Genomic DNA, 13552 nt, shown 5'->3' with positions numbered 1-13552 from the left:
ATACATGTAAAAGCAAGGTCATTTAGACACCAATGGTGGCCATTTTGTGGTCAGGAAGTAGAGCAAAAATAGTCACTGCACTCAGAGCATCACAAATATTGTCACAACGTGCCTACGTTTTCTCATTTACTTCTTCAAACCACAAAATGGATGGCCATGATAACCAAATACCCCACTTTGTACTTTAGGACAGCATAGGTTTCATATGCAATACAACTCAAATAAATACATATTTCTGTATAGGGGAGGTCAGTGACAGATGCCTGTAAAATCGTATGCTTACAGACTATTTATTATGAGAAATCCAAACAAGACTACATTGCTGGTGCAAAATGTAAAAGAAAAACAATGAACATTAAGAAAGCTTAATGTGTGCAGTGAAAATGAAACATCACCAACTGGATCTGGATCCATCCTTACAATGGTATTTATTGCACATATTATTGTGCCTGTTCTAAAATGTGGGAGTGAACAAACATATCCATCACCATGCAAGACCTAGAATCTGCACAATTTGTTGGTCAAGTATTCTGCTTTTTAGAATCTTGGCTATATGACATTCAAATACACAAAATGTTCTACTGGGAACCACTACTTCTGGGGCCTTAGAAGAGTGGTGAATTGATATTTATGGTGCTCGCTAAAAGAATGGCGGAGGACAGATTACTGTAACCTGTGCGTGAATAAAAACCAGTGTAAATTATAAGTGCCATAATATTAACTGTAATCAGGAAACTCATTTATGTCACAATTCTCTCACTTTTGAATTGTGTCCATATAATGTAGACTTGCATAAAGGCATATTCAGAAGTACACCACCTGACAACAACCAATCAGAACTCATACATCACTGATCTGACTGCAGTAACCTCATTTCTGTTTGGTTGGTATATGCCACTGAACTTTACAAAACATCACGACTGCTCTGTTGTCATAAGATTGAAGTTCTGGCGCACAAAGAATCAGTGTCCAGCCTGCATATAACACTCTAAAAGCACTTGTAAAAATATCCATAGGATTTTAACAGTCCATAACAAGATTATGTTTCAGTCGTATGAAAAACATTACCACACCAATCTGTTACAGCAGAATTTATGGCTCGCATGGAGATGCACAGAATTTTCTAGAATCAAGTAGTTCCAGGTTTTGGAACCTATAGATATTAAATTGGCCTCTCTTCTTAGGCTGTATGAAAGTTGATAGATCGAGACGTAGAAGCACTATGTTCAACCATCAGTCCTGTACACTCAGTCCAAGAATTTCACAGCTGGGTGTGGGTTTATATTTTGTGCTGCGTTCATAATGAATGTCACCACAGTGCACTATATTAGACATGCATGTTAGTGCAATGCAACAGGTCAGCATTTTGATTATAACACACATATGTGCATTAGCTGTGTGTTGTGGTGTGCTAGGAAAACAAAATGCATGGGTACATCATGGTGTGTTTTAAACCTACTCAGAATCCATGGGCTGCTTTACTGCAACACATGTTAAAGTGATATTAAAGTCTTGTGTTTTTTTGTTTTTTTTTTAGTTTAAAACAAGTTATACTGTCCCGCTCGGTGTAATAGTTTTGCACAGAGCAGGCCCAATTCTCTTCTCTGGTCCCTCGCTGGCGCTCCTGGCCCCTCCCTCTTGCCAAGTGCCCTCACAGCAAACAGCTTGCTATGGGGGCACCGGAGACAAGCCGCTGCTGTGTGCCCATTGAGACACGGAGCTGCGGCTCTCTCTCCCTCATTGGCCGTCTGGTTGACAACAGTAAGAATCAATTGCGCACTGCTGCTGTCTCAGCCAATGAGGGGAGTCCCGGACAGTCTAAACTCTCGTGGAATGTCGCTGGATCGAGATGGGGCTCAGGTAAATATCAGGGGGCTGCTGCAGACAGAAGGTTGTTTATCTTAATGCATAGAATGCATGAAGAAAAATAACCTTCTGACCTTAGAACCACTTTAACGTTCATTCAATAACACACCTCAGAATATATGTACCTGGACTAGCAGATGCAGGCTGGAAATCCTGTTAGAAGCCTAAAAACTATAGATTTTTACTGACAAATAAGCAGCTATGTACTGCTGTAGGTTTGTTTCATATCTGTGTTTTATTTACAATGTCAGTTACATTTTAGGTGAAATAACTTAAAGTGTACCACCTTTGGTAAATTTCCACCCTCATACTGACCTATCCCCAGTCCACTGAGATAAAGCATACAGTTGCTTGCCAGAATCTTTCCCAGCAAGACTCACACATTCGCTCAGCACGCCGGTGGAACGACACAGTCCAAGCTCATACTCTGAAACTCTACAGGAATGAATGGGAGCATAAAGCATGTACAAAGGCCTGGCTGTGTGATCTGGCAAGCGACTGTGCAGTCTAGTCAGAACCAAAAAGTACAGGAACACTTTAAAAAAAAAATCCATCATGACAACGACCCAAAACACACAGTCAAGTCAATAAAAGGAGTGGCACAAGAAGAATCTCATTAAGGTTCTGGAATGGCCTAGCCAGTCTCCAGACCTTAATCCCTTAGAAAATATGTGGAGGGAGCTGAAGGTTCATGTTACCAAAAATAAGCCTTGAAACCTTAATGCCTTGGCGAGGATCTGCAAAGGAGTGGAACAAAATTTCCCCCGAGATGTGTGAAAATCTGGTGGCCAACTACAAGAAACAACTGACCTCTTTGACCGGCAAGGGTTTTGCCCCAAAGTACCAAGTCAGGTTTTGTGAAGGGTTCAAATACTTATTTCACGTATTAATTGCAAATCAATTTATAACTTTTTTGAAATGCGTTTTTCTGGATTTTTTTTGTTATTCCGTCTCCCACTGTTAAAAAAAAAAAAAGAAAACCTACCATTAAAATTATAGACTAATCCTTTCTTTGTCGGTAGGCAAACGTACAAAATCAACAGGGGATCAAATACCTTATTTACCTCAATGTAATTCCATGTAGGATAGAATATATATATATATAGAAATATTATATATATATATATATATATATATATATATATATATATATATATATATATATATATATATATATATATATATAATTTTCTTGCTATTCTTCACCCAATACAAAGAGAATTGCATTATGTACTGGCATAACAAAGTAACTTTAATGAAATGAAAAGATCTAACCGATTACATTAGTGGTCTTATGAAATGCTAAGCCATATAAAACTTTCCCTAATCCGTATACGAGTCAGAAGTATGAGATTGGCATTATCTTGGTTATTAACTGTATAGGTGTTTTTCTTTTTTTTTTTTACACTTTAACACCATATTTCTGGAACTATAGCAAAACAAATTTAACATCTACCTGCAGATTCCTTAGCTTTTGAATATCATTCTTTACTATAAAAAAATATGTAAAAAATAATAGAAGATTTATAGGCAAAGGTGTAAACTCAGGTCTCTAAAAACCTTCAAAAACAAAAGCCATCTGCCTATCAATTATAACTTAATGCTGCTGAAATGCAGTGCGAATTCAACCATTTGTCATCTGAAAGTCTTCTTACCAACGTAATTGTGGGTCTATTGCTGTGGTCCCAGGACAAATATGTGAAATAAAAGGTCTGTACTGGCTTAGTTTAGCACACTTCAATCCGATGACAGTAATAATGTGAACTTCATATTTTATGATTTTAACAAGAACTGGGATGAAGAAGTCTATTTTCATGTCTGATGTAACTTGTTAGAGTATTTGTAGCCCTTCAAAATTCAGTGGCAGTTCATAAACGCCTACTGGCATAAGAAAATGTGGACAAAGGTAGCTGGCTTAAGCCAACAATAGGGCAGTACAGGAAGCTTCATTTTCCAAGTGAACATTGGGCCTATGCACATCTACCCTAAGGTTCCATCAGAGAACATGCGGTTTTTCCGTAAGAAGGATGAAAGAGGGGCATGAGCTTACTGAAAACACAGACTTCTATGAATTAAGACACTACAATACCAATGCAGAAAAGGTTGCTTATCCATCGCATCAGGAGTGCATTGACATAAAAATCCATACTTTCCACACAAACCTTCATCTCTAAAAGAAGCAGCCAAAAAACTAGGGCATGGCGCTGGCCTTACACCTCAGTAAACAGACACTTAGACAATAGTTTACATGGAGCAACTAGACTTTGAGAAACATACACACAGCACAGATGAGAAAACTGCAGACTTTTTTTGTATATAGAATGATTTCCCTATTTTTTCAACATCAATCGTTACTACAAATACTGGAAATAAAGCACTGGACCTAGGTTATGAGCAAACGTAGGTTTCCTGCCATACTGCTTGAAAAACACCCACTCTTTAATTGGACAGTCTAAAACCAGGCAGTATAAAAGTGTTATTTGAAGGTTGAGGATTTTTGGGACTGAGAAATGGTAGATTTTTAGTCTACTTCCTAACCAACTCTAGCCCTCAATAATCATTTCAGGAAAAAAAATATCCTGTCTAAAACAGCCAGATCTAGTTATTATTAAACACAATATATATATATATAAAAATAAATATATGAAACAAGGACACAGTTGGATTCACAACAATGAATCTCTTTCCTGTTTTTTTTACATTTTTTTTAAAAAAATGGGAGGATTGATGCTTTAAAACAAGAAAAATTCATGTATACAAAACATAAAACACTCACTCTCTGTAACAGAAAATATAACCTATTCAGTAAAGTTATTGCAAAAAAAGTCAAAGTAATGGAAGGCAAAATGAAGTCTGTAAAGCTAGGACGACGAAGATGGATCCTAGGTGTCATTGTTTGCTACTGTGGATGTAATCTTGACATACTGGTTGAAGAGGGTTTCAAATGCTTCATCTCGGTGTACCATGGCACCAAACACTAGTGGCTAAAGATAAAAAAATAAATAAAAAATAAAAGATATTATTCAACCTGTAAATGAAAAGCAATCATACAAAAACCAAATCAGAATTGTTCTTGTACTAGAAAGGCTTTATCAAAATGAATACTGGATTCGTTGTTATACATTAACCAATGAAGCTCCGAAAGGTTTTACCCCCTTTTCGAACAGGGCCTTTTTTTGCTATTCAGCACTGTGCTACCTTAATTGGGAATTGAGTTGTCATGCAACATTTTTCACAAATGAAATTTTTTTAAAAAAAAATTCACACACAAAGAGCTTTCTTTTTGTGATATGCGATCACTGCTGGGTTTATTTTTTTGCAATATAAAATGAAGACTAAATTTTTTTTGGAGGGGGCAGGAGATATTTTCTACTCAGTCATAAAACATGTCCAATAAAATAAGATTTCACCATAAATTTAGGCTAAAATTTATTCTGCAACGTGGTCTGTGGTAAATAAAAATCTCAATAGGTATATATTATTTTGTCTGTAGGAAAGGTATAGCATCCACAATATATATATATATATATATATATATATATATATTATATATAATATATATATATATATATATATATATATATATATATATATATATATATATATATATATATATATATATATATATATATATATATATATATATATATATATATATATATATATTTATTTGCAAATAAATTCCTTCCAAATCAGACAATGTGATAGCCTGGATTTGTTTCCACATTTTGTCTCTCATAGTTGAGGTATACCTATGATGACAATTACAGGCCTCTCTAATCTTTTTAAGTGGAATAACTTGTACAATTGGTGGCTGATTAAATATTTTTTTTGCCCCACTGTATTCCTTGAGGCTCTTAAAATGTTAGGACAGTACAAATAACCCCAAATTACCCCTTTTTGGAAAGTAGACATTTAGAAACATGGCAAGATTTTTTAAATTGCCATTTTTTTTCCTTTACATACCAGCATTAGTGCAGTACAGCATCACGATATGACTTTTGTGGCAGTGATCAGGGAAACTGACTGATGAAATAAGAATATAAAAAAAAAAAAGTTATAACTGCCTAGTGGCCACCCCACGTACATTTACGTTGGCAGGGTGGCCGCTCTGTGCCAGATCCCATACCTTGCACGCAATCTGAAACTTCTGGGTCAACTGGCTGTGATTGGACCTGCCGATCATTAAGGCAAGAAGCAGAACAGCGATGCAGATCTCTGCATTCCCATACAAAAAAAGGACATACATTTTATTTGGGTACACTGTTGCAATTGTCAGTTAAAGGCAGAGCAGGATCACAATAAATGGCCCGGTCATTAAGGGGGATAAACCTTCCGAGCTGAAGTAGTTAAACAATTCTTGATTCAATATTTTAAATATATATTTTTTCTTAATAATTTTAATCAGAGTATCTCAATATTACCATCGTAACATTGTACTACTATGGGGGGGGGGGGGGGATTTTAACCTGGATTGGGTGTCCCCGAAGAAAGGCAGACCAGTGCTGCAGAAACATATTTATCGCTCTGAGCAACAAAGTGGCTTGGGTGACCATGTTCTGAGAGAAAGGCCGACACCGCTTTTGGCAAAAAGGATGGAACAGGTCATAACGTGACCCTGTCGTGGTGGAGTATTAAATACGGTTTCCCTGCATGACAGGGCCGCCAACCTTGATACCCTCCTAGCCGAGGTGATAGACATCAGGAAGGCTAGCTCGCGTAACAGCAAGACTAATGGAATTTCCCTGATAGGTTCAAATGGCTGTTTCTGTAATACAGACAACACCAAGTTCAAGTCCCAAGGACACATAGCGAGTTGACCCTGCAATAAAGGTGCAGATCAGTGAATGGGAGGCTAAAGTCAGGAAGAATACTGATAGGGCCAAAACTTGACCTCTGATTGTACTCAAATCCAAATTGATTTCTACAGCTGACTGTAGAAATAAGAATTCTCCCAATCACGTATTTCAGAGGATGCCATCTTTTGGCTTAACACCAAGCAATACAAGTCTTCCAGACCTTGCGATAGATCATCCTAGTGACAGCTTTTCTAGGGTAGACACTACTGGTCCAGAGATGCCGCGGTCGTTTAACACCCTGGTTTCAATAGCCATGCTGTCAAATTTAGAAACTGTAAATTGGGGTGGAATATAGGACCTTGAGACAGTGGATCAGGGCACTGTGGAAGCGTTTATGGCCCGTCCATTGTTGGTCTCACAATCTCCGGGAACCAGGGCCTTCTGGGCCAGGCTGGTGCCACCAGAATGACTGCAACTCCCTCTTTCCGAATCCTGCGCAAAAAAAATGTGGAAGGAGAGGGATCAGAGGGAAAGCATAAACCAGGTATTGGCTCCATGGAATTAACAGAGCATCTGCTCTGATTGCCAGAGGATCCCTTGTTCCCTTGAAACTGGATGCCAGTTGGTCGACCTCTAGCCATCCCCAACATTGGCAAATTTCCTGGAACACCCCTGGGTGTAGGGACCATTCCCCCAGGCAGATCTGCTGGTGGCTGAGATAATTGCCTTCCAGTTCTCTATTCCCAGGATATGGACTGCCAATATAATTGGTACATGTCCCTCTGCCCAGGCTAGTATGCGGTTCACGTCTTTCAGAGCTGAACGACGCCTGGTACCGCCTTGGTGGTTTATAAAGGCCACTGAAGTGGCATCGTCAAACTGAATCCTGATAGGGTAGTCCTGAAGCTCCATCATCCAGGACCGTAGTGCCAGACGTACTGCCCGTAATTCCAGGATGTTGATGGTCAGGATTCGTTCATGTTATGCTCTGCTCTATAGCTTGTAGTGAGTGGTCTCTGAGCAGGAGGTCGTCCAGATACCCAAACACCATAATCCCTTGGGCCCCTAAAAGACCCAGTACTTATGCTAGTACCTTTGTCAACACCCATATCACAATGCAAAAACAGTATCATGGCAACTGGACACCATCAATGCTGGCACGAAGTACTAATGCAATTCTGCAGCAAACCACTTTGAACCCTGTTGAAATCATGCAAAATGTCAGAAACATTATGCATATAAAACTCATTATAGTCATTAAAAGTTAATTTGATATTTCCCAGGATCCCCATGATATATCGTCATCCTGAAATTATATCTGTGTTCAGTCTGAAGGGGTAAATCATACTCAAAACTTTTGAAATTGTTTTCTTCCGTATCAGTGTAACACAAGTAACAGATGTTATGTCTTACACTTGCTAAGGGGCTACACTAATGGTCCAACAAAAAAGGTGGCCCTGTCTTTCCTGTCAATGACACTGGTCCCTCTAGAACAGTGGCTCTTAAAGACCTTCTAGTGCCGTGACCCCTTGATAAAATTTTCCAAGTGGTGGGGACCCCTAACAGTAAAATAATTTTTGTAGCGTGGGTTGTCAGCACCCAAGGCAAGACAAGTAATTTGCACCGCTAACCCACGGATACTTAGCGCTCCCTGAGTCCCTTCCTCTCGTACGGTATTAAAACCCCTTATGGTACTCACTGTGTCTCCGCAGCAGTGACACCTATGCCAAAATCAGGAGATAGGGTCTTCTCCAGCCCCTCCCACTTTACATTTCTCACCAGCTAGCTGACATCTAGTCTGTGCCCCCCAGTCACGCCGTGAACTGAATGGGCGGCTGCGAAGAGGCTGAGAGGGCCACCGCATTCTCCAGGGACAGCCCTGATGGGTATCCATGAAAAGGCTGGGAGAGCGGTGCGGGATTCAGGAACAGCCCAGGATTTGGTGACCCCTGGCAAATTGTCATTCGAACCCCAAGGGGGTCCCGACCCCCAGGTTGAGAACCACTTCTCTAGAAGATTGAGGCTTCGCCCATCACAGTTGGCATACGCCTGAAGGGGTCTTCAAGGTCTGTGTATCATAGGGTTCCACAGCCCTGGACCTGTATAGCATCTGGTGGCCATCTACATGTGTTGCACCAAGCCCCAAGATGAATGCCCATGCAGGATCTATGGTATGGGGTCCAGGTACAACTCTAAACTTACTGAGGTTGCACCAATTTGGATGCACAGCTTCTATTGTTGCATTAGAAGACTGAAGCGTTAAATTTAAAAAAGGTGATGTAAAATAAAATTTAAGGCTAGCGTGATTTCTTCGTAAGGGAGAAGAGATCCCTCACTTTAGGACAATCGAAAAGTAGGGTAGGGTAAAAGGAGGAACGCCCAAGGGGCATATTCTCAAAAGCTTTTTCCAGCGTCGAAATCATCTGAAGGTACCTGTAATCCAAAGTCTATAAATACCAAGTCAATACAATTAAAAATATTTTTTAATCCACCATGGGAACCAGTGTATATTGCACTTTGACCCATTCAAATCTGTGCAGTGGTTGCGAAGCAGTGTGCGGTCAGATAGCTTAAGTACTTGGATGTCAGCAGAGGCGGTACAGGGCTGCAAGCGTACATGGAGGGATGCAGAATAAAAAGGGGGAAGACGACTGCAGTGCTGAATGTAGCTACCCTCTAAAGAAATGCCCATTAGTTGAGCCTAAGCCTGGGGTGGAGCTGCAGCACAGCACCGACAGAAAATTAAATGTGTTTTTTTTTTTTCTAAACCACTGCGCAGATTTGAATTGGTGTGATGCGCACTGTGTCTTGGGTCTTCAGGGTATTTAACAAACATTTGCAACTTCTGGCGATACCACTTATTTGAAAATATTTTTAAATGCAAGCTGTACAAGTACATGCATCTAAATTGGGACTGATCTCCAAATCACTGTAGACTGGAGCTCAGACAGAGCTAGGAAGGGAAAAACAGAACAAGTAGTCAATAGATTGTGTCAATCTTAGAAATGAGCAAGCTGATGGCAGATGAGATAAGAGAGATATGAGCTCAACAGTGTGCTGCTTCTCCTTTCACTGTACAATCATAGACTGGGAAATGAACAAGATCTGTAAGAGTTACTGAGCTGCAGCACAGAAAACGCAGGTCTCCTTAGGACTGGATGGACAGGAATTCAAGTCCTTTAGCAGTTAAAAAAAAGCCTCTACATATGAATTTCACATGTGGATTTTACTGGACTACTGCTTAGCCATTCACAGCAATCGCTAACAAAATGCAAGTTACAATTTTTGTACAATTATCAGACAAGTACACACAAACACACAGCACTGCTTTTGTAACCCCACAACAGCAGCACGGTTACAAAAATGTAAAACAGTTTAGTTGGCCCTTTGAATAGATTATAAATATACTGTACATTGTTAAATAATACGTAATGGTAGTGTGGCTTTATGAAAAGGTAAATGCAAGTAAACCTTTCATTAAGAATATCGTTAGGAGGAACTTTGAGCTGTAGCAAACTGCCATGCTTTTTTTTTTTTTTTTTAAACCTGCAAGGCAACGTTATAATGTGCATCGCATACTAGCACGTTATGTGAAACTTGCCTTAAAAACAAAGCCCTCCAGCGACGACACAGGATCACCGCTGACAGGGCTTCCATCTTCACCTAGTCTTGCTTCTGGGTTTGCATCCTCCAGTCTGATTGACTGCGTGGCAATGACATCATTGCCGCACATGTGCGCTGGAGCCGCTGTTTACGTCACAGAACTCTGAAGGAACGGCACAGACATGCCGGTACTTCAGGGCACATTCGCCAGTGACATCACTGGCCCATTCACAAGTAAATATATTCTAAATGGTACACAGAGGTTTTGTTTTTAGAGTACTGGGGTTACGAATGCAGATTTGAGCATAGAAGGAAAAAAGCCAGTGATAAAGAGGTTACAAATTTTTTACAGGAAAGGACAAAGAAAGATGGAAGGAATTAAGAAATAAATTAATGAGGGCAAGAGGACATATACTAAGCTACAATCTGGGAAAACAAGGAAAAAGCTTTTAATAAGCCAAGAGAGTGAGTGAGAGACTTGTAAAGCGCAACACATGCGAACTGAATTGCCTCTGGGCGCTGTATCCATTTAATGGGTAAGGAACCCCTTGACCTCAGAAGAGATGGGTTTTAATCTTTCTCCTGAAGGCCAAGTGGTCCGACTCCAGTCGGATGGTGGTTGGTAATGCATTCCACAGGCGAGGTCCCTGGACTGCAAATCTTCGATCTCCTTTGGACTTGTATCTGGCTTTGGGTATCTGGAGGAGGTTTTGATTGGTGGATTGCAGAATGCGATTGGGGTTATGGGCTTTTATTTTTTCGCATAGATATTGGGGGGCGTTTCCTTGAATACACTTATATATTAGGCAGAGTGCCTTGAAAGTGATTCTGTCTTTTACTATCAACCAATGAAGGGATCTCAGCGAAGGTGAGATTGATTCCCATGTTTTTTTTCCAGTCACTAGTCGAGCGGCCGTATTTTGAATGACTTGCAGACGAGTGATTTGGTATCTGGGGAGTCCTAGATAGAGAGCATTTGCGTAGTCGAGTCTGGAATTGATGATTGTTCCCACCACGACTGCAATGTCCTCTTTCGGGATAAAGGGCGTGAGTCTGCATAGTAGGCGCAGCAGATGGTGGGATCCGCTGACTACTGCCCCTATTTGTGCATCCATTGTCATGTAGGTATCGAAAATGACTCTGAGTCTTTTGACTTTGGTGCTAGGGGAGATAGTTTTACCTAGAATGGGTGGGGGAGTCCGTGTTGACGCGGGGTGATTTTTCCGGTTAACGTGAAACAGGAGAAGTTCTGTTTTCGAACCATTGAGTTTAAGATAACTGGATGTCATCCAATTATCTATCAGAGTAAGGCATTTCTCTAGTCCAAGAGAATGATCCTTTTTGTTGCAGATGCGGAAATACAGTTGTGCGTCGTCTGCATAGGAGTGGTAAAGTAACTTCTGGTTACTGATGATTTCAAAGAGAGGGCGAAGATAGATATTAAACAATACGGGCGATAAGGGAGATCCCTGAGGAACTCCGCATGACACCGTACGTTTTTTAGAAGTGAAAGACCCCAGTTTCACTATTTGTGATCGGTTTTCCAAGAAGGAGGAGAACCAGGGTAAAACACCTTCAGCGACTCCGGCTACTTCAGCTAGCCTAGCCAGTAGTAGTCCGTGGTCTACAGTGTCAAAAGCCGCGCTTAGGTCCAGCAGTATCAGTGCAAGGTGTTACACGATAAAGTCAGAGGAGGGGCTGACAGAATGGATTGCAGCATCTAATGTCATTTTGTCCTTTAAAAGGGGGAGGAGGAAATGGAGAACACATCAAGAAATAGGCAATGAAAAAAAAAAGATTCGCAGTGACAGGGTTGTCAGCTGGTACAACAGGGGCAGGCACTGGTAGGAGGATACGTTAGCCAAAGGTGAGGGTTACTGTGTTGAAAAAAAGGAGTGGCTGCTGAGATGAGAACAAATTCAGAAGGTTGATCAATCACTGAGATTTTAAAGTAAAAGAAAAATGGAGGAGGATAAAAATAACATCAGTTAGTGAGAGCAGCATTAAAGTTATTGAACAGCATGATTTACAAAGATGTTAAAAGTGAGAAATGTAATAAATACCTTTTGAGTAGAGGGGGTAGAAACTGCAATTCCCATTCCTGATCCTGGGAGCACTGAAAGAACTTTATACTGAAAAAACATATATATTATTTAACAAACAAGTACGAGTACAACAAAAGCAAGGAAATATAACAACCTATAGACTGTGTAAATTCTGAATTTAAGTATGCACTATTCTTATATAAACTTGACACTCACTACATTACCCTATTACACTTTTATAAAAACTACATACAATTCTCACAAAAAAAATAACCCCATATATAAAGAACTATTTTTTTCTTTTTGGGCCCCACCCCAATCTTGCAACACAACAAGAAGTAGGCACTATACCACGACGACATCATACCGACTAAACTAGTTGGGCAGAGCCACGCAGACATCATATCTGGGTGTGCAATTTCTGGCTGCTGGAGTGCATGGACACTTTCCCTGGGACCTGGAGGTGCTATTGATTCCCAATGCTTATCAGCCTGCAAGTTCATTTTAACAAAGGTAATTCCTTTGCAAGGAGGTGGGGAAGAGCTGGAGAAGGTGCCATATGGAGCCAAACTGGGGGAAATGAAGGGCGATGTTAACTCGCTGCGGACCCGTTTATATACCAGGTCATAAGGATCGGGTGACCGGAGGTAGAGAGCACTTTTGGCATGGTGGAAAAGCACTGTATTTGGACTGGGTATACATTGGGCATTGAGAAGTCTTACACAGCACAAGCTGGGGGAGTTGGTGTATAAACACTGCACGGATTCACATATATTATCATTTTAAGCCAATATACATTCATGGTTTAGGTTGGAATTCATGTTTTCCAAGGCAACAGCAGATTACCTATTGTGTGCCTATAGCACCAACAGCAGATCACTAGTTCCATGCAAATAGCACCAGCAAGGTTTCTACCATTTTTTAGGTTTTGTTTCACACATTGCACTGAATTTAACAGTCCAACGTTTTACAAGGTAATAGCTAGCACAAATACTGCAGCTGCTGACTTTTAAAATAATGACACTTGCCTGTCCAGGGCGCCTGCTATGTCGGCACCCGAAGCTGATCTATCCCTCGGTTCTCGTGTTCTGCCGCCATCTTCAGCGTCTTCACTTCCTGGTTCGCTACTGCGCATGTGCAACTTGCGCGGTGCGATCCCACTGGTCCCTGCTGTCTTCTGGGATCTGTGTGTCTCCCAGAAGACCGTGGGGGGGGGGCAGAGAAGGTTCCGGAAGTGGC

General features: G+C 40.6%; 1 protein-coding gene across 3 annotated transcripts in view; it reads right to left on the bottom strand.

Moving 5' to 3' along the window:
- Window positions 1–3252: 3252 nt before the first annotated feature.
- Window positions 3253–13552, bottom strand: part of GRAMD4 (GRAM domain containing 4) — a 204973-nt gene continuing 194673 nt past the window's right edge. For all 3 annotated transcript variants that reach the window (XM_040343640.1, XM_040343641.1, XM_040343642.1), the window contains 2 exons: window positions 12332–12400; window positions 3253–4850 (listed from right to left, as the gene is read on the bottom strand). In XM_040343640.1, the coding sequence (XP_040199574.1) occupies window positions 4749–4850; window positions 12332–12400 (171 nt within the window). In that variant the 3' untranslated portion in view covers window positions 3253–4748. The remainder of the gene's footprint in view (window positions 4851–12331; window positions 12401–13552) is intronic.

This window comes from Rana temporaria, chromosome 3 (assembly GCF_905171775.1).
Source record: "Rana temporaria chromosome 3, aRanTem1.1, whole genome shotgun sequence".
NCBI lineage: Eukaryota > Metazoa > Chordata > Amphibia > Anura > Ranidae > Rana > Rana temporaria.
The sequence above is the reverse complement of the archived record's forward strand: the minus strand, read 5'-3'. Positions and strand labels throughout refer to the sequence as shown.